This window comes from Hemitrygon akajei, chromosome 23 (genome assembly GCF_048418815.1).
Source record: "Hemitrygon akajei chromosome 23, sHemAka1.3, whole genome shotgun sequence".
Lineage (NCBI taxonomy): Eukaryota > Metazoa > Chordata > Chondrichthyes > Myliobatiformes > Dasyatidae > Hemitrygon > Hemitrygon akajei.
The window spans coordinates 38,216,183-38,240,337 of NC_133146.1; the positions used below are offsets into that span (position 1 = coordinate 38,216,183).

Below are 24,155 nucleotides of genomic sequence, written 5' to 3' on the forward strand. Positions count from 1 at the left end.
CTGGAGGAACTCAGTAGGTCAGACAGCATCTATGGAGAGGAATAAACAGTTGATGTTTCAGGCCAAGACCCTTCATCAGGACACGTTCCGAAATGTCAACTGTTTATTCCACTCCTGACCTGCTCAGTTCCTCCAGCATTTTGTTATGTTGTTTTCCCTAATGCAGGCTAATGATATTAGTGTTGACAGGCAAAAAGTTTGGCTTTAATGTGATTGGCAAAAGTCCTGTTTCTGTGTTGTACAACACTGAAATCAAAACAAAATTCTGGAAACAGTCTATAGATCAGAAACAGAGTTTAAAATTTCAGTTTTATAACACTCTGACAGATGCTGCCTGACCTCTTGCTCTTTCAAATTGTTTTGTATTTATTTCAGAGGATGCAGATGTTGACTGTACTGTAGGTCCAGCATGGGATGCTTCTGGTTGCACTCACTAAACTGACTTTGCCTTCAAGCAGGCTGCGAGGTGTGTCCTCGAATAACAGGCTAATCTAACCCATCCCTGAAGTTCTATTCTCTTTCATTCACCTGATCCAGATGTAAAAGAACCAATTGCACTGACCATCAACATTATGATGCTAGGTGGAGAAGTTTAGTCAGCAGTAGGCTTCCTGCTGTATAAAACAGGTATCCCAACCCCAGAACTCACTGATATTTATCAGAAAACAAATGTGGGCATGGAACTTTCAGAAGCAGCTATAAAGATTACTATTGTTGATGTAAATAGTTTATTTATAACTTGTCTTGAAAACATTAAGGCATTTGTACTAGATTGCAAAAATTTCTACATCTTCTCTGTTCTGAGTTATATCTGAGCTGGTGTAGTATCAAGGAAACTATTACTCAGTGTATTACAGGGGGATTCCAGGAAGGCATCATGTGGCATGCAACAATAGTGTTAGTGATGCCTGCCATTTGATAAGTTCTGAACTTGGCACTGGGTCATAAGTGTAATTCTAAGTCAATTACCAACCCGAAAATGTTGTATTCACCAACATTTCAGCTATCTAAGGAGTAAATGGTGCTAACACTGAGAGGAAAAAATATACTGCACATGTATTAGCATTAGCAACAAAACTTGTTTGATAAGGATAAAACAAGAACTACAGAAATATTCTAATATAGAATTCTCAATACAAGATTGTGGAATAAGTTGCTCAAAGTGCTGCATGTGGTAAAGTATCCAGTCCCAATAGTGATTCATTGGGCAGTGACTAAGTGGTGGCAAAACGTTGTTGTAGAATAAGTCATAATGGAACTATGGACTTGAGATCTATTGAAAGAAAGGGAGCATTTAATTTGTTAAAATATAATTGGAGCAATTCAAAATTATGACATGAGTCATCCTGATAGGTCAGAAGCACTACCAGCATATTGGTATGTTACTGAAGTAACAAAAAACATCATATTAATCAGCATAATGTTGAATCCCCAACTTAAGAGACAGTAATACACTACTTCATGGATGTTAATACTGTTCCAAATTTTGCTGGAAAGTTTTCTCTTCTGTAATACTCTGATCACTTAGATAGCCAAGTAAAAATTATTGCTTTCATTGAAGCACTAAATGAGATAATTAATCTAAATTGGCCAAGTGAACTTAAAAAGAAAAATGAACCAACTAATGTAATCATAGTTCATGAGTTCAAAAGTGATTTGTGTGATGTCTCCATACATAAAATTAAACCTTAATTCTTTTCTAAAGATAATTAATGTCTTTTGCCAGATCCATCCTCACATTTTAACATCGCTCATAACCAGAAAGCATAGCTGTGGTTTATGACCGACTACTGCCGATCAAGGCGCATGGTTTTAAGACTCCCAGAATATGGGGTTGTTAATGCCATATTTGCTGAAGCGCTGGCAAGCAAAAGGAGCAAGTTGCTTTTCCCTGTCTAAAATGTCAACTTTCATGAGAATAGCATTTCCTTCAACACAATTTTATCTGCCATTAATTATGCATAAAAATTGAAATATTTATTTGGTTTTCTTATTCTGTGAGAATTAGGATGCAAATAATTTAATTAGCCAGTTAGTAAGAGCTCTTCAATTTTTGGCTGATTTGGTGGGATATTGGAGAGAGCTTAAGGGTAAAATGCAATTTTCATTAACACTTGGGTGTTTTATTAAGTCCTTTTATTGATATTATGATATTAGATCATACGTTTGGATTGTCTTGTAATGAATCATCCTAAAATAAAACTTTATTTTCAGCCTTGGAGGCTTTTAATATCAAAGAACACGTGTCTTAGTTTAAAAAAAAATGCGATTGTGTGTCTCTCTGCTTTTTGTTGTCGATGACTAAAGATGTACTGTGTTTCTTTCATCAGGACAGCAATGGTTGCAGTCTTGCGTCAGTGTCTGCACCTAACCTGTTCAATACAGGGGTATGAAATTACTACGTTTCTTTCCAGTCAGTCATGAACCCATGCATGATGTAGCTGTTGGCCTGTTTATTTCCCATTTATATATCCTTTATTTAAGCATGATGCTTACCATTCACATCACTTTACTGGCATTAAAACATTGAGACACCCATTTGAATGCAGTGAAAGAATGCATTGAAACTCACCATTGTTTTTAGTTCAGAAAATATTATTGATGCAGTCATTAATGCACTTTGCAATAGTATCATGCTAGATAATATATATCGAGAAAATTTTTTTAAAACTTGATTTCAGATCTGATTTGTTTTGAAGGTAAGCATATTGGCTTAGATTTAATTTAGTTTAGGCAAAAAAAATTCCAAGTCAGCATGCTTACTTTTCAACTAGTGGTTAAAGCAGACCTGATGTTAAATTAACACTATATTTCCTGAAATATCTTGTCTGTTTAAACAGAATGTTGCAAAGAGCTTGCATGTATTTATGTTTTATGTAATTGCATAACTATATACAAATGCGTTTTGAAAATAATCTGCAATTGGATGAAATAAGGAAGTATTAAACTCACCTTCCCAGCACATTTTGCAATATATACCTACTAGAGGATTGGTATATATGGATCATGAAACCACTTTATCATTTGCTTTGGGAAATTACATTTTTGCTGATGTACAGAAATTTTAATTGCATTTTTAGCATTTTAATAGTTTTTGTTTTACAATCCTAATATTTTGACAAGATTTGGCCTATCAGTCAATTTAAATTTGGTTCTTTGTATTAACACAATAACAATTTTTATTTAGAGATTATCAATCATATTTTCTACATTTAGCTGGTTCCAGATCCATAATGCTAAAGTACAGAACACAAGTTTTCATGATACAAATATGTTTTAACTGTTCTTTCAAAGTAGAATACACTAAAATTTTCTGTATTCTTAAAATGTTTTTGAAAATCTTTATCTATCTTTGTGTTTACCCTATGAAGGCAACTTTGTTAACGCTATGTTGTTGGAACTTCATAACTAAGGTTACAAAAAAGCATAATATCTTACAATATTTGAGTTGAACTTTCACTGGAACTATTTCTGGCATAAAACTGGTTTAACTACCCATTTCTAGACTTCTCTGGACCAAGTGATTTTGCCTTTCATTCTTCTGGTTGAGGTCAGTCTGAAAAGTAAAGGCTCTCACCCTCAACCCGCTTGACCAAATGTTTCTCTGACTTTTTCCCCTGAGCCATCAATATTGGAGTGCTCAAGACCTCCTTATTACTAAGATTGTGATGATTTGATAGCTGTGATTGCCTTTATCCCATTAACCAACTAGCCAGCCCTCAATGAAGATTGTATTTAACTTATTCCTTAACCCTCATCATCTTTGTTACTCTTTTTTGCTGCCCTTTGAGCCTTCCCTTTCTCATCTTGTTGCACGATACTTATTTCTACTTCCGTGACCCTAATCTTATACGGTTTCCCCTCACTTCCATTCCTTATTGCCATTCTACCTGACATTTTAAGTTCACCTCTCTACATTTGACATGTATACATTTTCCTGAAGCCTCACTCTTGAGCCCCATGTCCTTGGAACTGAATCAACCTAGTCAAAACTTTAACTATCTTCAGCTCCCAAATCCACACCAATCTTTGCTGTGGCTGTCTCTAAATTCCAGTGTTCCTGTTTTCATCCTTCTGAGAACTGAGGAAACCGAAAACAAAATCACAAATAGCATCTTTGACCTTGATGCGTAAAATCCCCCTTTTGCTTTTGATCACTTTACAGTCTTTGTGTTTAGCTATTGCACCTTGTTCAGCCCAAGGGAACCATCTTTCTTCATTTCCATTGTTAATAATCTAGCTGAGTTATCTTTCTGCCCTTGTACCTTTGCCCACAAAGCCTTTTTGATCAGGCTTTTGTCATGCATCTTAATACTTCCTTTATCAATATTTGTCCAATTTTGCTTCTGTGTTGGGCATTGTTCTATGTTCAGCATTTTTTATAAATGTACTTTGTTCCTTTGTGCTATAAGTTTTCAAGAACTTCAGCATACTTTTTTTCTGATCTTAATCAGTCAGTCATTTGTTATATCTAATGACCTGGATGATGTGTTCATTTCTTTCATAGGCAGGATGGTCCCATTGTCCAGAAAATTCTAAAATTTTTTGTCTGAACAATTAAACCTTTGACATCTGGCATGCTATCTTACTGTTTCTGAAATCTTGCTAGAATACGAATAACTAATTTTAGTTATCTCTGCATTTGATTTTTGAAAGTGAGTTTTGTATTAAATATTTCAATTGAACAAGATGCTCTTTGGCATATTAAAGCACCAGTAGTCCATTGGCACATTTTGTAGTTCCCTATCTTGAATAGGCCACTCAACTGTATTTAATTGGCTTAGTTTCATGGAATATAGAAAGCTTTACAGTAAAAGCTATGAATAATGTTTAAAAAATAGCTATCACCTATTTGAGGAGCTGACTGGCATCACATACTCTTAGTCTTGACTCAGTGGTTGTGCCGTTTTTCAGAAAGCTGTTTAGTTTGTAGGACCCATATTTCTTTGGTTTTGGTGGCTTTAAAATGGTTTTGGTTTTAATTATTTATCCAGAATAGAATCTATTGCACTTCAACAAAGCAGTTAGAAAACAGAACAAATATGATTTATTTATCATGTAGACAACGTGACAGATACATGTCTGTAGGGCTGTTAATGTTTGTTGGTCTTTAGCGTGACTAAATTTTTCCATAAGGCATGAGAGTCGCAGGCAAAGCTAGCATTTTTTGCTTATGTTGTGATTTTTCTGTAACACAAAGCCACATCTGTGCATGGCCAAACAAAAATCTTGCATTGATATATCTACTTCTCTTCACACAAAATCTGTGAGAGCAAATTTTAACCCCATTTCAAACTTTTGGTAGTTTTTTGTGAATTCTGCAAAGGCAGATTTCCACATCCCAAGAAATGGTAATGCAAGGGTTGCCTATACTCAGCTTCTAATTTGTTCTTGTTGTCAAAGTTTTCATTGCCAGGCTTGTTAAGTTTCTGCTCTCATTGTGCTAAATAGACTGCTTGATGCCCTAGAAGAGACAAGAGACTGCATGGAACCTGGAGCATAACACAAAATGATAGAGAAACTTAGCAGATCAAGACCATAAGCTATAGGAGCAGATTGGGCTATTTGGCCTATTGAGTCTACTTCTCCATTCCATCAAAGCTGATTTATTTATCCCTCTCATCCCTATTCTCCTGCCTTCTCCTTGTAACCTTTGACCTTATCCCCCTTTCTAATCAAAAATCAATAAATTTCTGCTTTAACCTATAACTCTTGGCGAACAGCGGGGGGGATCGTGGGGGAGCTGCACATCCTTGGTCGTAGCGAGGACTGGATGTCAAGCTGCAGTGTCGCCCGGTTTGCAGCTTCCTGGTGGTGGGGGGGGGGGGGGGGTGCTTCACCAATGTGCCAGAGGCGGTGCCCTTCTCCCCCAGACAAGTTGTTTTGTGTTTGACTGCAGACTGCCGCAACATTCATGGACTGCTATCTTATATATACTTGCTGTCTTGTATATGCTTGCTGTTTATATGTGCTGTATGTGCCTTGTGCTGTGTATGACTGTTGGTACTGTGTTTTGCATATTGGCCCTGGAGTAACACTTTTGTTTGGCTTTCTTCATGGGTATTCATGTATGGTTGAATGATAATTAAACTTGAATTTTAAATAGACCCAATGACTTGGCCTCCACAGCCATCTGCGGCAATGAATTTCACAGATTCAACACCTTCTGACTAAAGAAATTCCACTTCATCACTGGTCCTAAACTCCCCCACTATAGGAAACCAACCTCTCATGTTTACTCTAGGTATTTCAATATTTGATAGGTTTCAATGAGAACCACACACCCCCATCCCTCTAAACTCTAGCAATTGCAGGACCATAGCCATCAGTCAGTGGACAGTCAATATTTTGGTTCTAGACCTTTCTTCTGTTCTGCATTGTCTATTTCCCTCCTGATCTGTTGAGTTCCTTCAGAGATTTGTGTGATTACTAGAGAAGTTGTGCATGAAATTAAATACTGGAGTCATCACTGAACTTATCCACTTGAGTGTATGATGCAGATTAATTACAGATTAAAGAGATGACTTTAGTTGGGCCTCAGACATTGCAATGAACTGAAAACACTGTAGAAAAGTAAGGGTGTTGAGATGATTTGTCTCTAACCACAGCCTTGTTTCCATGTATATTGTTAAACCACCTTAAAGTATTTTTGTTTGAAGTATATTGAAATGGCCCTTGAAAACTGCTTTGAAGTTGTGCTACTTGTTCCAGTGCTACATCATTAAGTTATAGAAGTAGTTTGAGATACTTTTACCAACGTAATAAATTGAATAGTAGCATTGTGTCTCCAGGTGCACAAGCATGTTGCTCAGTAGGGGTGGAGGGGCTGTGGAATGTGGCTCTTGTTCAGAATACAACAAAGTTCAGTTACTGGAACCTTCCTTGTATCTCAAGTGGCATTAATGCTTTCTGTATTTACATACATAAACTGAATAAGATCATGATTGTTTCTGTCTTCAGCAAACTTGGGGGCTTTTGTTCCATCTACTATTAGGCTACATATTTTGAAATATTTTCTTTGAATAAGACAATTAGGAGAGGAGTAGGGTTAGTTCTGAAAATGAAGCTAGGCCAGAAACGCAAAACCATCTTAGTTCAGAAGACAAGAAAATTGAATAGTTTTTTTGGGGGGTGAAGGGGTGAATAAGGATTATCAAGGGGGAAAACACTGAGGATTATCTCTCAGCTCCATAAAAGTAGCTATTGTCAGACTACTAATTATGTAATGGCTTTTGTAGGAAAGGTAATTTAATAATCTTGTTCACACATTGGACAAATTTACAAAGACAATGTTGAGGATGAGACCATGTAATGCATTTGAACCTGCTTCTTTAAATATGTGAACTCAAGGGAATAGGCTGCTTTGCATCCAGTCACATGAAATAAGATGGGATTAAACAACAATGTGTTTGTAAAGAATGCTCTGAGGAAGAATGATCATAATATGATAGGCTCGCTATTTAACTTGAAAGTTACAAACATAAATCTAAAAGTAGTCTTCAACTGTATAAACTTGAACAGACTGGGTATAATGTATCTAATTTTTGCAAGGTAAATACTGTATACAAGTTATATGGAGCACACGGTGATAGGACAGAAGAGCAGAAGATTTAAGTAGTGTGAGACTATTAAATGGTAATGTTAGAGAATTTGTCTTTGTACAAGAAAGGCATAGTTCTGAAGAAACAACAAGTAATTAAGCCATATGGAATGCTGACCCTTATTGCAAGGGGGTAGAGTACAAGAGTGAAGAAGTTACTTTATAGCTATACAAGATTGGGTAGGCATCTCCTGGAATACAGCTTACAGTTTTGATCTTTCTTGAGAATGGATGTTGAAGTTGATTCAGTGATAACTGGATTGATTCTGAAGGTTGTCGTGAGGAAGTATTAAGCAAAATATATTCCTTGACTTCCTGTGGTTTAAAAGGAAAGTCCATCTTCTCGAAACAGAACTTTCTGAGTGTGTTTGTATGGTAAGATGCTGGGAGGAAGTCCAGAATTACAAATCAGTTTTTGGGTCCTTCAGATATTCTTAAAATGCTAGTCTGAGCTTGCCTATGGAAATGTCATTTGACAATTTTTCACTAATGAAAATGCATTTTATACATAATATACTCCAATAAAATATCAAAAATACTTTTATGCATTTCTTTTGGATGTGCAATGAAACATGGAAATTTGAATTTGCAGTTGTAGCTTAATTTTTACAAATGGGGGCAATAGACATTTAAATTATATTACAAAATAATTGAATAATTGCAAGCAAAATCTCTGAGAAAATTCTCCCGCCCCTCTCCCTCCCCCTCCCCCCCTTGCTGAATTAAATACACAGAATTAGTGGTGGACGCAAACCCGTACAAATGTCTCCCTGTCTGCCACACTACCATGGTGCTCGTGGTATCAGTCAATAGCAGTGACATCACAAACTTGGTCAACAGTAGAATCACTAGAACAAATGCCGCAGCCTCCATGGAGCAGAGTGTTTCTGGAGATACAAGGCAACAAATCTTGAAGATAGCTGGGAATTTTTTTGAAGTAGAAGATTTGCTTTTAAATCTAACTTTTAGCTCAATTGTTCAGGCTGTTGTGAAAGCTCTTATTTACATAAATCCAATTATGCTCTGACTTTTAAATTAGATTGTACTTAATTCTAACTAAAAATATCTTTTGAATTAAATTTTGTAAATAAACATTTCAGTTCAAAATGGAAGAATTTGACCTAATACATTATGATGTGGCAGAAAGTATTTTGTTGAATATATCAGATTTACGTTTTTGTTTTAATTAGTCCTGTTGAAAAATCCCAAAAGCCATTATGTTTCAGCAAAAACAGTGGTATTGCAATCAGTGATATTTGACCAGACTTGCAGTTGCCCTGTTGAAACCAAAATAGATCATAATTATCACAGAAAATGTGAGGCTGAGTTAGTAGGTTTGGAATGTTTACTGCAGCTGGTTTGTTAGAATGGCAGAGGAAGAAGGATTCTAACTTGTAAACTAGAAGTGTTTGCAGTGCTACTATAAAATGATGTTTTACATTTTCAAATAATTTGCATTAATGTACCATGATCATTAACTTGCAAGAAATATTATAAAATTGTAATACAGTCCTTTCTCATTGAAAGTGTTAACCTTGTAACTTAAGTCAGGACCTTTGATTCTGTGACTATCAGAAATTATTGTTTGAGCCATAGTAGATTTGCTCAGTCAATTGGCTGTTCTTTTTTCCTTTAACTTGAAAATGGCTTGGTGGTGGGGTGGGGATGTAAACAAATTTGATTAATGTGTATTTAATTGCTACAAGTGTATTTCGTAGGTATTAATTTGTTCTTTTTGTTGAACAAAGGAATATGAAGCCCGAATTGGCCGGATGAATAAAACCTCACTTCAGTCTGGACGGCGACGTAATCTTGAATTTGAGCCACTATCTACTACTGCGTTGATCCTAGAAGATCGACCAGCGTAAGTTTGTTATGCTGTATAGTTTATAAAGGTGATTGGTGCAGTTCAGTAATTACTTTCTTGTATTCTTTACCATAGACAGCAACAAGATATAGAGCATCAAAATTTAGTATGTTTGTAACACTTGAACCAAATTCTTTGGCAGATGGGTAAAATAGCACAAGAAAAGCTGCAGATACAGGTGGCCCCCGTTTTTCGAACGTTCGCTTTACGGCAGCTCACTGTTATGAAAGACCTACATTAGTTATCTGTTTTCGCTAGCCGAAGAGTGTTTTCACTTTTATTTTAAAAAAAGCTAGTGTGTACCCTGAACAGCCAAGCTCCTCCCCCGGAACTGCATTCTAGCTGCCATTGCTTAAACACCTGCCTGTGAACATCTGTGATTTATCTCGATTTATTTTGTGCATCCGTTAGCAAGATGAGTTCTAAGGTATCGGAAAAGCCTAAAAGAGCTCTTAAGGGTGTTAGACTTAGCATAAAACTAGACATAATTCGTTTCAATTGTGGTGAACAAAGTAAGGACATTGTACGTGTGTTGAACTTGCCTGCGTCCATGATTTGCACTATTGATGCACAGAAAGAATCTTGGAAGCTGCCAATGTTACTGTTGGTTCTGCTCGTAGCAAAGTGATCTCTTTTAGTCGGCATCCAATAATGGATAAAATGGAAAGTCTATTGCTTGAGTGGATTGATGGGTGTACAAAGCATGGTGTTCCGTTAAGTTATCTTATACTTAAGGAGAAATCAGTCAGTCTTTTCAATAAGCTGAAACAGAAAACATTGGACGATGGTGATGAAAGTGTTGCTAAAGTGGAATTTAAAGGTAGTCATGGGTGGTTTGATTGGTTTCTGAGGCGAGGAAGCTTCATAGTTAAACATTTACAGGAGAGAGACCTTTGGCTGAGAGCACTTGCGTGAGACTGTTATTTTAGGTTTTATGTGTTATTTGGCATGATTTTGTAGGTTACTTTTTGGGTCTGGGAATGCTCACAAATTTTTCCCATATAAATAAATGGTAATTGCTTATTCACTTTACGACATTCCGGCTTACAAACCTTTTCATAGGAATGCTCTGCCTTCGGAAAGCTGAGAAAACCTGTACTAGAAATTCAAGCAACACACACAAAATGCTGAAGGAACTCAGCAGGCCAGGCAGCATCTATGGAAAAAAGTAAATAGTCAACGTTTTGTGCTTCTTGGCCTGAAATGTTGACTGTTTACTGGTCTCCACAGATGCTGCCTGGCTGCTGAGCTCTTTCAGCATTGTGTGTGTGTGTCTTGCGTGTAAAATAGCACTTTTGTTTTATAGAATGTGTTTTATTTTGTTATCCAACCCATCTATTTCCCCTGTCTCACTCTCATTGCACAGTGCATTTTCCTTGAACCCATAGCAAATGAAACCTTGGTCCTGGTAACTTTTAGGTTTATGTGCTCATTTGAAAAATATTTGCACAGTTTTTGAAGCCTTTTTGGAATACTCTCAAGATCGTTGCCCCTTTTATTTATGTATGTTTAATCTACATCGAAAACTCATCAAATGACCTGACCAATTTAAATATTTTTTTCCAACAGTATGCTCACTACAATGTATAATTGCACTGCACAGATGGCTTGGAAAACAGTGCTATGATTAATGTAGAAATTTAGCCCTCTTGTGGTTCTCCCTTCAAAATACAAGTTCTGGATTTCCAAATCAAAAGATGAAGAAGTTTTCTTTAAATCTCATTTGCTCAGTATTTTCTCTTTAATCAAAATAAAAACTATGATGAAGTTAAAAGGAAAACACTGCAAGATAATCATTCTGCTTTGCAGTTCTTTTGAATTGTATTGGATGATAAGTGGTTCAGTAGTCAAATCTTATTATCTTACCCTAACCCTGATAATGGGTATGAAATAAGACAAAACAGCATTGCTGATTCTGCCTTTCATGAGAAGTATTGAGTTCACCTTTAATGGTTTGATATCCTTCTCCATTCTCAGCATTTCAGCAGGACAAAGTTTGATAACAAAAATAAATTGAAATTACTTTCATGAAGAAAGTCTAAACAAAAAGATGTTACACAGGTAGGCTGCTTTACATGCAGGAAGGCAAGACTGGGAGTGAAAATTAACCTGCTGGACTTTTTCTATGTCATGTTTAATACCTTCTACAACATTCTTGCTTCGATAAACTAATAGGAAAACTATTTTTTAATCTAGTGTGGATCTAGAATGTGCTATTTCTGGTCTTCTAGAATGACAGAATATGTTGTCATTATTAGTTCTGATTTACACAATTTAAAATGTATCTATAAAGGCTGTGATCATTTCTTGTACAACTGTTAAAAATGTCATTTTTTTAAAGGCTTGTAAAAACATTCACAGGCAATGTTTGTGGACATAAATTAGCTGGAAACAAATACTAATTCAGTTTTGAGGATTTAAAAGACATTGCCATCGGCCACTAAGTATTTTTGTCTGTAATCTATTCCAAATGTCAAGGTCTTTTCACCCAAAGGAGAAATTCATTCCATAGGGCCAACTGGGAAATATGTTTTTAGGGTAGAGAAGGTTTAAATGGATTTGAGCCAAAAGTGAGTGGATGGGACTGGCTTAGGTAGGCATTGTGGTCAGCATGGATGCATTGAGCCAAAAGGCCAGCTTTAATGACTCTGTAATTCTACATTTGATCGCAGAAAAATGTAATAGAACTAGAAACTGCTGGGATTTGCTCAGCAGTTCAGGCAGCATCGTTGAAGAGAGCCATAATTTTGCTTGAATCCAAAATGAAGGCTTACAGGTTTGTCACTTATCACTCTGTTAAAAGGTGAGATTTAATGGAGAGAAAGGACTAAAATTCAATAAAAGACAAAAGGTTGTGTTTTCAGTGACTGTTTATATTTTCATCCTCATTCACATGTGGTTGCCAGTAAATTTATTTATCCTTTTTGTTACTAAGTTTTCCTGTGGAATTTATAGCCCATGTTCAGCTGCCATCTGGCTGTGGTCTTTTGGAAATGTTTAAGTATTTTCATTGTGAAACTGGTCTGGCTACATCTGAACAATATTTTAATAATAAAACACTATTCTACATCATGGGATAAATCCAAGAGCATTTTATTAAAAAGTTTGATAGCTATTCTCAATAAATATTTACATTTTCAGTGTCATTTTTGATGAAGGGAGGGGTTCTTGCTTACACAATGATGAGTGAATATCTTTTGATGTATACATGAGGGTTAGAACAATGAAATGTAGTGGATTTTAATTAATTGGGCTAACAGTTAATGAGATATCTGCTTATTTGGGGCAATTCTTAAAGAACAAAAGCAAATTGAGAAAATAGTTGGAGTTCCCTTTAGTTATTTGGGGTACTACACTGCTTAATTGGAGTAGGAAACTGTTGCTGAATATTTTCTAACTAGTGTCAGTTGTGTACACTTCTGTGACCATTAGACACTACAGAGCGAACAATTTTTAAATATATCAATTGCGTGTGTTTGTGTTCAAAAAGCAGTGATTTTTGTCACTGATAGTTGGTGAGAAATAAGCAGTAAGACAATTCAGAACTGTTTTGCTCACTGCGGTTTCAAGCATTCAGGCATGGAGACGCCAGAAACAGATGGGAGTGAAAATGAAACTATTTCACTTCAGCAAGTTAGGAACTACTAAGAATTTGAAGGTATCAGCAATCATCTTGAATGTTACAATGAAAATGAAGTTTTGAGGACAAAATGTTGACAGCATTGTATGAAGGCATTGCATTATCTATACTAGGTAGTCTGCATTGATTTTGTTCATTTACAGTCTAGCAAAAGAACTTGTCAGTGTAAAATGGATGAATTCCTTCATCGCTTATTAGGAACTAATAGACATTTTTACAGTGCTGTGGTAGTAGTGATTGCCTAATTTGTTCTGTTTATCGTCTAAATACATAATTTGTTACTCAGTTAAATGGTAGTCTTTCTTTTTTAAAAATACCTTTTTAACTATTTCCATGAAACTACGGTAGCTGATTGGGACAGCCACCTAATGGGCCAAGATGCTCTATTATTTATTTATTTACTGGGGTGTAGAGAAAGTTCTTCTGGCCTTTTGAGCTGCATTGCCCAGCAGCCTCTGATTTAACCCTAGCCTAATCAAGGGATAATCCCTCAGCTGCACATTTATCCTCCACCTCATTCTATTCCTATACTCACTGTCACATGGCACAGGCAGTAATCCTGAGATTACTACCTTTGCAGTCCTGCTTCTCAACTTCCTTTCTAACTCCCTGTAGTCTTTTTTCAGGACCTCATCCTTTTTCCTACCTATGTCATTGGTACCAATATGTACCATGACCTCTGGCTGTTCTCCCTCCCACTGCAGGATATCTTGGATGCGATCTGAAACATCCCGGACCCCGGGTGGGAGGCAAACTACCATCTGAGTTTCTTTCCTGCGTCCACAGAATTGCCTGTTTGACCCCCTAACTATAGAGTCTCCTATCACTACTGCCTTCTGCTTCCTTTCCCTACCCTTCTGAGCCATAGGCCCAGACTTTCTGCCAGAGGCACGGCCACTGCTGCTTCCCCCAGGTAGGCTGTTTTCCCCGCCCCCAACAGTACTTATTGTCAAGGGGTACAGCCACAGGGGTACTCTCTGGTACTTGACTCTTCCCCTTCCCTCTCCTGACTGTTACCCACTTATCTGTCTCCCGTGGCCCCGGTGTGACCACCTGCCTATAACTCCTTTCTATCGCCTCCTCGCTCTCCCTGACCAGACGAATGTCATCGAGCTGCATCTCCATTTCCCTAACGCAGTCCCTAAGGATACGACTGCCAGTTGTCAATTTTATCAAAATTATTATTAAATAATGTACAATTAAATATATTGCTTGGAAAAGATTTGGAAATGTGATTTTAAAGTCATTTTAGTATTGTAAATGCATATTTGTATAGTTTGTGTGATTTCTCATTTTAGTATTTGAAAATGAAGTTTTCATGCACATATTTACTAGAGAACTTTCTTTTTAGACACTTGCCTGCAAAATCGGCAGAAGAAGCTCAAAGACACAGACAAGAATACGATGAAATGGTGGCAGAAGCAAAGAAACGAGGTACTGGAGTTAGTTACTTTATTACATTCCAGGCAACCTAATGGATTTATCCTTTGGACTTCAAACAGAATGTTTTGGGAAGAATGTCCTTTTGCTGAAAGTTTGTTTTGTATTATATTGCCTTGAGGTTTCTAACTAGTCTTTGTTTGCAATCAATAAGTATGGCTGCACTTTGTTAATTGTGTTCGTGTGCAGAACGGATAAATATACAATTTCAATATCACAGGTTGAGTTTCACAGCCAAGTTCCAGGCTATCAAACAAAGGTTCTCATTGGCGGCAGGGTGATGTGAGTGATGGTAGTGGTAAAGAAAAGAAAAATAAGGGAGGTGTCTTTCTAGGACAGGTATTCTATTTCTGTCTCAGGTGATCTTGGGCACAATTGTCAGAGTTCTGAAAATAGATTAATTGTCTGCCACCTCAAGAGTATGAATCTGGGCTGATTTGCTGATAATTTGTAGCTTGTGAATGATAACTGACATACATTTTTTTGAATACAGAGGTGAAAGAAGCACAGCGAAGAAAAAAAATTATGAAGGAGCGATTCAGGCAGGAAGAGAGTATTGCTCATGCTATGATAATTTGGAACACAGATATACTTCCCAATTGGGAAACTATGTAAGTGAAGCAACTGTCATTCTGATAGTTTACTGCTGAAAAACACATATTTAAATCTTTATAGTTATAAAATATTTTCTTGTTTCTCACATACAGTCGAAATACACGGAAGGTGCGTGAACTATGGTGGCAGGGTATTCCTCCAAGCGTTCGAGGGAAAGTGTGGAGGTTGGCTGTTGGTAATGAACTGAATATCACTCATGGTATGTACTCTGAATATCTACATAAATTCTTAATTGAGAAATAAAGTAAAAATGTTCTGCTTCAGAAGCACTATTTTGATAGTACTCTTTTCTCACGGATGCTGCCTGACCTGCTGAGTTCTTCCAGCGCCGTGTACGTATTCTTTGATAGTATTCGACTGCCTTTCTGTTTATATGAGATTGGTTCATGACTTCGGCCTGTATGACAAAAGGTTTAACTGCTTTTTGCCTTTACTCCAACAAATTGGGTAGGTGGTTTTCACAGAAGTGAGGTGAGGAGATTGAATTCTGATTTTGGTCACCACAGATCCAAAATGAATCTATATGACTTTTCCCATGGGGATTCTTGTTAATTCATTGCACTGTTATAGTTTGTGTTTAACTAAAATGTCACGAATTTGATAATCCTTCTTCCAATATTACTTACTGTATACTGCCGTATCTCTTTATGACAAATCCTACCAAATTATGTAAGGAATTGGGTTCAGTCAGTATTAAGGCTTCTTCAAATAGAACTATGCCTAGAAGTGATCTAACAATTTCTTTAGCATAATTGAAGCTTCAAACTGAAATGTCAAGAAAAAGGATTGAAGTTTGAAACAACTTTGGGGCCACAAATTCTTCAGGCTGTTTTCTGATCTTGGCTTGGCAAAGGATAATACAAATGATGTACCATTGTTGCCCAAGAAGAGAGCTAATTCTTCAGGGCCACTGTCACATTCCTGCAATGGCAGGCTTTAGGGTTTTTAGGTGTCCTGGATTTGGTTGACTTAAGTGAAACTGGAAGAAATCAAATTGTTTTGAAATTGCTTAATTTTGTGGTGCTGTTTCATTTCTTAGAGCTTTATGAAATCTTCCTGTCCAGAGCTAAGGAGCGATGGAAAAACTTCAGTGAGGTTGGATCTGAGAATGAAACAGAAGGTAAATTTTGGTTTTTAAGCACCTCACTTAGGGCAAGTCAGTAAACTATCAATGCTGAAAAGAGGCCACATTCACTGTTGCCTCCGTGTATTACTGCAGGGTTTTTTTTAAACCTCCTCCATGTTAAATCAATTATATTTCCACTCAGTGCTACATTATCTTTCAACACTTGTACATTTTATTTCTCTCCTTTATTGGGCATTTGACAGTTTAAAAATGTAGCTATTTTGTTTTTTTTTGCTAATGCACCTGGAGGCTAGTATGAATATTCCGTTCATTATGCAACAAAACTGGTTGTCAGGTACAGTATTGTATGCCCCTTTGTCCTATCTGCTTTCACTGTGCAGCATTTTTCAATACAGCAACTTAAAAATTGGCAATGTGGTTAAAGTAGCTCTGTAAAGTACATATGGATTTTAAAACTTCATTCACCCAGAGTTTAAAAACTTGTCTTCATGTGTTAATAATTTATGAAAAGAAAACATTTATTGTTGATATAACAAATTTTCTACAACATCCATGCACGATTTGTGCACGTGGCCTTTACTTCATATTGTGGCAACAGTAGGTCTAGTGCTACCTAGACAGAAAATGTATATACAAATCTTTTGACAAGAATGCTAGGAAGATCTTCACGAGACTGAAGCTAGACTGACACTCTACTTCCCTGTCCTCATTTACAACTCATTGTAATGTCTAAGTAAAGCAGTACTCAATCCAAAATGACATCCAGGCTTAATCAAATACATCTGCTTGTTAATAAAGCTCTCAATTCTTGCTGTCTCAAATTGAAGAAATATTTACTGTTTACACTGAAAACCTAGTAAATCTTCTAACTGAAGTAGTGGAAGATGTGAGTAACTGTAGAGCCAAGCATCGGAAGACCCTGCATTTCAACTACGTAGCTTCTCAGTACAATACGAAATAGAGTTTGTGAACATTGCTAGGACTTAAGAGTACCGTAGATTCCGGATTATAAGCCGCTACTTTTTTCCCACATTTTGAACAGCTTTGAACTCTGCGGCCTATAATCCAGAGCGGCTAATACATGGTTTTTTTTCATGCCGCCTCGTAAACATTTTGCCTCGTAACAGTAGACCAATAAAATTGATGAGTAGTTCACAGAGGTCCAATGAAATTGTACGATAAATCAAGCGCACTTTCACAATTAAATTATTGTAAATCAGTCATTTGTACTCACCCTCATCAACATGGAAAATACTCGAAGAAAAGCAAGACCCGAGCGCGTCCGACCCGATTAGACCCGATCGCATTGCGCAAGCGCGTCAGAGCCGATTAGACCCGATCGCATTGCGCAAGCGCGTCAGAGCCGATTAGACCCGATCGCATTGCGCAAGCGAGTCAGAGCCGATTAGACCCGATCGCATTGCGCAAGCGAGTCAGAGCCGATTAGACCCGATCGCATTGCGCAAGCGCGTCAGAGCCGATTAGACCCGATCGCATTGCGCAAGCGCGTCAGAGCCGATTAGACCCGAGCGAAAACGCTGCTTTTAAGTTAAAGTCGATCAATAACTTTTCCTGGTAAGCTGCAGTATATATATTTTTACCAGTCGCTAGGAGATATTGGAATGTTGTTCGTGCTGTTCAGTAAAAAAGTATATGCAACGTAATTTGTGTTACCGATACGTATGTATATTTAAAAGTAGCGGTGCGGCCTAAAATCCGGTGCGGCCTTTACAATTAAAAAATTGATTTTATTTCTAAAATTAGAGCCTGCGGCTTTTAATCAGGTGCGCTCTGTAGTCCGGAATCTACGGTATGTAGTTACTAATACATCGTGAAGATAAAGCAGAGTGACTGGTGAACATCTAAAATATTGAGGATCTTGGGTACATTTGTCTGACAAGATACCTTTCCTGTGACAAAGGCCGTAGGGTAGGTGATAGACATGCATTTAATATCCAATCATGAAAAAATCAGTAGATACTGGAGATCCAAAGCAACACACAGAAAATGCTTGAGGAACATAGAATAGTACAGCACATTACAGGCCCTTCGGCCCACAATGTTGTGCCGACCCTCAAACCCTGCCTCCCATATAACCCCCCACTTGAACTCAACAGGCCAAGCAGCATCTAAGGCAAAGAGTAAGTAGTCAATGTTTTGCACCGAGACCCTTCATCAGGACTGGAAAAAGAAATATCCAATATTGCTCTTCAAACTGCAGTTTGAAATACTATGGCATTGGGACTTTTTAAATTGTTATATCATACTGGCTGGAGTTTATGCATTATGCAGCTACTGAGAGAGCTGCTATCTTTGCAAATGTAGTAATAACAGAAATGCTAATTTTAATTAAAAATCAAAGTGCATTTGGGAACCAGTTTGCTCATGATATTAATGCAATATCTTTCCTACCATCTATCGTGCTTTTTCTGATGCTATGTTGTTAATTGTCTTTATAATCTGCTGTTGTTCAAATATAAAGCAGACAAGTGCCAGTAAGTCCCTTTCTAAAGTTTTCAAAAATAATAAAATATAGTTGCATTTCATTCTCTGCTATCTTATATTTAAATACAAGCTTTCTTACCTCGGTACTCATACTGAATTTAAAACTAATACCTTGAAATGTATTTTAAATATTAATATTAAAGGTTAAATCAATCCAAACAAAATAAGATGAAAACTCACTAGTCTGCAACATATAACATTGACAAGTGTCAAAATCTCTTTCCTTGTTAGTTTCATATGTTACTTGCCAATTCTTACTCATTATCATCTTTTTTAATAAAACTAAGTAAGATATTGTGTATTTGTATGGTGACAATTGAAAAATAAAATACAATTATTGTCATCTTATGAGCTAGTAAACCGTAAGTTCTAGTGCAGTTAAAAGTAGTGTTACATCTACTGGTATGTCTGACTTGTGTACAGCCACAAAGTAGGTTTCAGCATTTTACTTTAATAATTTTACTGGCATTTATTTATAGACCCTGGAGCATCAGGAGCTGATAGAGAGGCGAGTCTTGAATTGATAAAGCTGGATATCTCCCGCACATTCCCTTCTCTCTTCATTTTCCAGAAGGTTTGAAGTTTTACTTACAAGATGAATTTTAAGTCAGAATTATTTTATGCCAATTTATAAAATATGGCAACTGACTAAAACTGTTTGGCTTATTGAGAAATATGAATGTGCTAGAAATTATATGGTAATGTAGCGGTGTGCTACAAGCAGCGCTAAAATAACGACACGGAGTCGGTAAACTGCAATTAAAGATGATTTTATTCGAACTTCACAGCCTTGCTTTAAAGCCTCCCTCATCCCGCCCTCCCCGGGTGCGGATGCTGTAAGGGACACGTACTCAAAAACCCCCGCAGGCTTTTTCCCTTTGTTGCGGACCTGGCCTTTGTGCCTGCGCGCTGGCTATTTGTGAGCCGGTTCGAGTGCGCTAGGAAGTGGGTCGCCACATAACCCCCCCCTCCCCCCCCCAGAACTGGCGATACAACCCCCAATGTCCGCAGTCTGGGCCGGACCCTGTTTGGGAGGTCGGCCTCTGCGCCGCGGTGCCGGAAACTCGACTGGTTGCGCCAGGTCCACATGGGCCGGTTTGAGTCGGTCCACCGTGAAAACCTCCTCTCTCCCCCCAACATCCAGCACGAACGTGGACCCGTTGTTCCTGAGCACCGTGAACGGCCCCTCGTAGGGCCATTGCAGCGGTGTCGATGCCCGCCCTGTCGTACAAACACAAACTTACAATTCTGCAGGTCTTTGGGTACACAGGTCAGGTTCTGCCCATGCTGCGAAGTGGGTATGGGGGCCAGGTCACCGAGCCTCTCGCGTAGTCTGCCCAGGACTGCTGCAGGTTCTTCCTCTTGCCCCCCTGGGACTGGTATGAACTCCCTGGGGACGACCAGGGGTGCGCCGTACACCAACTCAGCCGACGAGGCGTGCAGATCGTCTTTGGGCGCCGTGCGGATGCCGAGTAGGACCCAGGGAAGCTCGTCCGCCCAGTTAGCTCCTCGCAGGCAGGCCATGAGAGCCGACTTTAGGTGACGGTGGAAACGCTCCACTAGTCCGTTCGACTGTGGGTGGTAGGCAGTGGTGTGGTGCAGCTGTGTCCCCAAAAGGCTGGCCATAGCTGACCACAGGCTGGAGGTGAACTGGGCGCCTCTGTCGGAGGTAATGTGGGCCGGTACACCAAAGCGGGACACCCAGGTGGCGATCAGTGCCCGGGCGCAAGATTCGGAGGTGGTGTCCGTGAGCGGGATCGCCTCTGGCCATCTTGTGAACCGGTCCACGATAGTCAGGAGGTGCCACGCTCCACGCGACACTGGCAGGGGGCCCACGATATCCACGTGAATGTGGTCGAAAAGCCGGTGGGTGGGGTGGAACTGCTGCGGCAGAGCTTTGGTGTGCCGCTGCACCTTGGCTGTTTGGCAGTGCATGCACGTTCTGGCCCATTCACTGACCTGCTTGCGGAGTCGGTGCCAAACGAACTGGTTGGCTACCAGCCGGACAGTTGTCCTGATGGAGGGGTGGTCCCTGGGCCGGGATGTGGTGCTGTATGCCATGTCGGGGCATGGCTGCCGTGAACTGCGGTGCTTGAACCGATGGGAAATCCGCCAGGACTCTGGTGAAGTCGTTGTCGGACAGCGTGATGGAGCCGAGGTGTGGGGCTGGCAACTGGGCTTCTCCCAGGGAGAACATCTGAAAGATCTCGGCGTGGACCAGTCTCTGCCTCGGCAGGTCGACCAGCAGGCTGTGAGCCCGCAAAAAATCCGCGCCCAGAAGCGGTTGGGCTACGGCGGCCAGTGTGAAGTCCCACATGGACCGGCTGGAGCCGAACTGTAGCTGCACCGTATGGGTGCCGTAGGTCCTTACCGTGCTGCCATTCACGGCCCTCGGGGGGGGAACCCAGTGCCCTGTTGCGGATGTCGTAACTCGTCAGAGGTAAGACGCTGATCTCGGCATCATTGTCGACCAAAAAACGGCATCCCGACCTCTTGTCCCACACATACAGAAGGCTATCCCGACGGCCAGCTGCCGTAGCCATCAGCAGCGGCTGGCCCTGGCGTTTCCTGGGAACTGGCAGGGCGGGCGACAACGGCGGGCTTCTGCGCCCCACTGCTGGTGGTAGAAACACCAGTGTTCGTTGGGCTCCCCACCCCTGCCTCTGGGGCTAGCGGGCTCTGCGGCCGGGCCTGGACTGGTTTGCTGCTGGGAGCGTGGCCTGTTGATCTGTGCGATGGACGCCCCACTCACCTTCTTGGCATTCCACAGCAAGTCCGCCCGGGTTGCCACCTTCTGGGGGTCACTGAAATCTGTGTCGGACAGCAGCAGGCATATGTCCTCGGGCAGCTGCTCCAGGAATGCCTGCTCAAACATGAGGCAGGGTGTGTGTCCACCAGCCAAAGACAACATCTCATTCATTAAAGCCGATGGATGTCTGTCTCCCAAGCCATCCAGGTGCAGTAAGCGGGCAGCCCGCTCGCGCCGTGAGAGTCCGAAAGTCCTTAGGAGCAGGGCTTTGAATTCCGTGTACTTGCCGTCCGCCCGGGGAGACTGTACGAACTCCGCAACCTGGGCCGCTGTGTCCTGGTCGAGGGAGCTCACCACGTAGTAGTAACGTGTGTCCTCTGAGGTTATCTGCCGAACATGGAATTGGGCTTCTGCTTGCTGGAACCATAGGTGAGGTCGCAGCGTCCAGAAGCTTGGCAGTTTCAATGAAACCGCATGAACAGATGCGGTGTCAGTCATCTCCGGTCCAAAAATCGTTTGGACCGTCAGGGTCTGCTACACGCAGTGCTAAAATAACGACACGGAGTTGGTAAACTGCAATTAAAGATGATTTTATTCGAACTTCACAGCCTTGCTTTAAAGCCTCCCTCATCCCGCCCTCCCCGGGCGCGGATGCTCTAAGGGACACGTACTCACAAACCCCCGCAGGCTTTTTCCCTTTGTTGCGGACCTGACCTTTGTGCCTGCGCGCTGGCTATTTGTGAGCCAGTTCGAGTGTGCTAGGAAGTGGGTCGCCACAGTAAAACATTTAAAAGGCTTAAGAAATTCTGTTGACTTGAATTCTGAAACATTAGTCAAACCAATATGTTAAGGACAAAATACACTGGATTCCAATTAATTGGGACACATTGGGACCAGTACATCTTGGCCCAATTAAGCAGCTGCCCCCAATTAGCCAAAGTTTCATGGAAAGAGTTAAAATGGTATTTAAAAAAAGACGAACTACTGTTTAACTAAGTAACAAATTAGGCATTTATATGCAAAACAGAACAAATTAGAGCACTACCAATGCTACTGTACTATAAAACTGTATTAGTTCCTAATAGTTATTGACAGAGGAATTCATCCATGTATGGGGAGTCCAGGGAGGGGTAGCAACTCTGGTGAAGGCACTTGTCGTGTGCATTCTAGGGTAGCTCACTCACTTTTGGGCCCCAACGGACACTCAGCTCTCACCTGTAGCTCCAGATAACTGTTTGCATGCAACAGCAGCCACATGCTGGCACACAGCTTCTACAGGAGGTTAAACCAGGTGAGGGTAGCCAGCAGGCCTCATACCCTGGTGAGATAGGGACATGTGAAGTCATTTCCAGCAGACTGGGCAAATGAGATTGACAGTGCAATCCAACAGCCAAGAAGGCGATTCTGCAATGCTTTGTGGAGAGCGAAGGACATGATAAGGCACAGAAGAAGTCATGGCTATCCACTGCAACCAAGGAAGACCCCAGTTATTGTTGACTACTCATACCACTGGACATCGACTTCCAAGGGGAAGGTCCGACTGACATGCGATTTTTGTCATTGAAACGTTTGCGGACAGTGAATGTTACATTGAGAAAGGAATTGTGCTTTGCATTTGTTTTTCTGTTGTCTGACAGTTATATGTTAATTTTGTAGGGTGGACCATATCATGATCTTCTCCATAGTGTTCTCGGGGCATATACCTGCTACAGGCCTGATGTTGGATATGTAAGTATTTTGTATTGTCTTAAAAGTAGGTTTGCAACAAATACTTCTGTTTCTTCTGATAGCATTGATGTGCCTATGTCTTATACCTTGAGTGCATTGTGTAGCTTTGTCATTTCCAAATTTAGACTCAGAGAATGTCCTGGTATTTTGGGTGGACTTTAGAAACCTTTCTTAGACATTAGAAATAAAAACAAAAAATGCTGGATGCATTCAACAATTCAGAGAGCATTTGTGGAATGAGGAACAGACTTCATATTGCAAGTCGATGATATTTCTGACCCATTTCTAGCAATATTATGTTTCCTTTTCAGATTTATATCATTTGCAAGTTTATAATTACTGCCATATTATCATGGTTCTTTCATGCATTACAGTTAGAATTTTGTCAGTGACTGCTTATTAAACCATAGAACATTACAGTATGATATAGGCCCTATGGTCCATGATGTTGTGTCAACCATTTAATTTACTCTAAGGTCAATCTCACCCTTCCTTCCTACATAGCTCTCTTTTTTTTGTCATCCATGTGCCCATCTAGGAGTTTCTTATATGCTCTTAATGTATCTGCCTCTACCACCAATGCTAAACCATGCACAATCCCCTCCTTTTGTAAATAAAAGTTACCTCTGACATCCCCTATACTTTCATCCAATCACCTTAAAATTATACCCCCTCATATAAGCCATTTTCGCCCTTTCAAAACATCTCCGGCTATCCACTCTATCTATGCCTCATATTATCATGTACACAATTATTACTAATCTTGTTTTTTTTCTTTTCAACCTTGTGTAAGCTGCTATATTTCAGGGGCATCAGCTGCTCCACTTCAGGGGCATCAGCTGTTCACTACATGAATTTGGCCAGCTGCTTTATGAAATAACAAATGTCCTTTGCACTCTGGAGCTAACTTGGTTCTATTCTGAA

The 24,155-nt window shown here is 39.7% G+C and overlaps 1 protein-coding gene across 3 annotated transcripts in view; it reads left to right on the forward strand.

Moving 5' to 3' along the window:
- tbc1d12b (TBC1 domain family, member 12b) overlaps nt 1-24,155 on the forward strand; it is an 85,312-nt gene that overhangs the window by 48,747 nt on the left and 12,410 nt on the right. For 2 of the 3 annotated variants that reach the window (XM_073027446.1, XM_073027448.1), the window contains exons 3-10: nt 2,331-2,387; nt 9,349-9,464; nt 14,459-14,541; nt 15,041-15,158; nt 15,255-15,361; nt 16,202-16,282; nt 19,234-19,328; nt 23,160-23,231. In XM_073027446.1, the coding sequence (XP_072883547.1) occupies nt 2,331-2,387; nt 9,349-9,464; nt 14,459-14,541; nt 15,041-15,158; nt 15,255-15,361; nt 16,202-16,282; nt 19,234-19,328; nt 23,160-23,231 (729 nt within the window). The remainder of the gene's footprint in view (nt 1-2,330; nt 2,388-9,348; nt 9,465-14,458; nt 14,542-15,040; nt 15,159-15,254; nt 15,362-16,201; nt 16,283-19,233; nt 19,329-23,159; nt 23,232-24,155) is intronic. The other variant, XM_073027447.1, reaches the window with a different exon arrangement.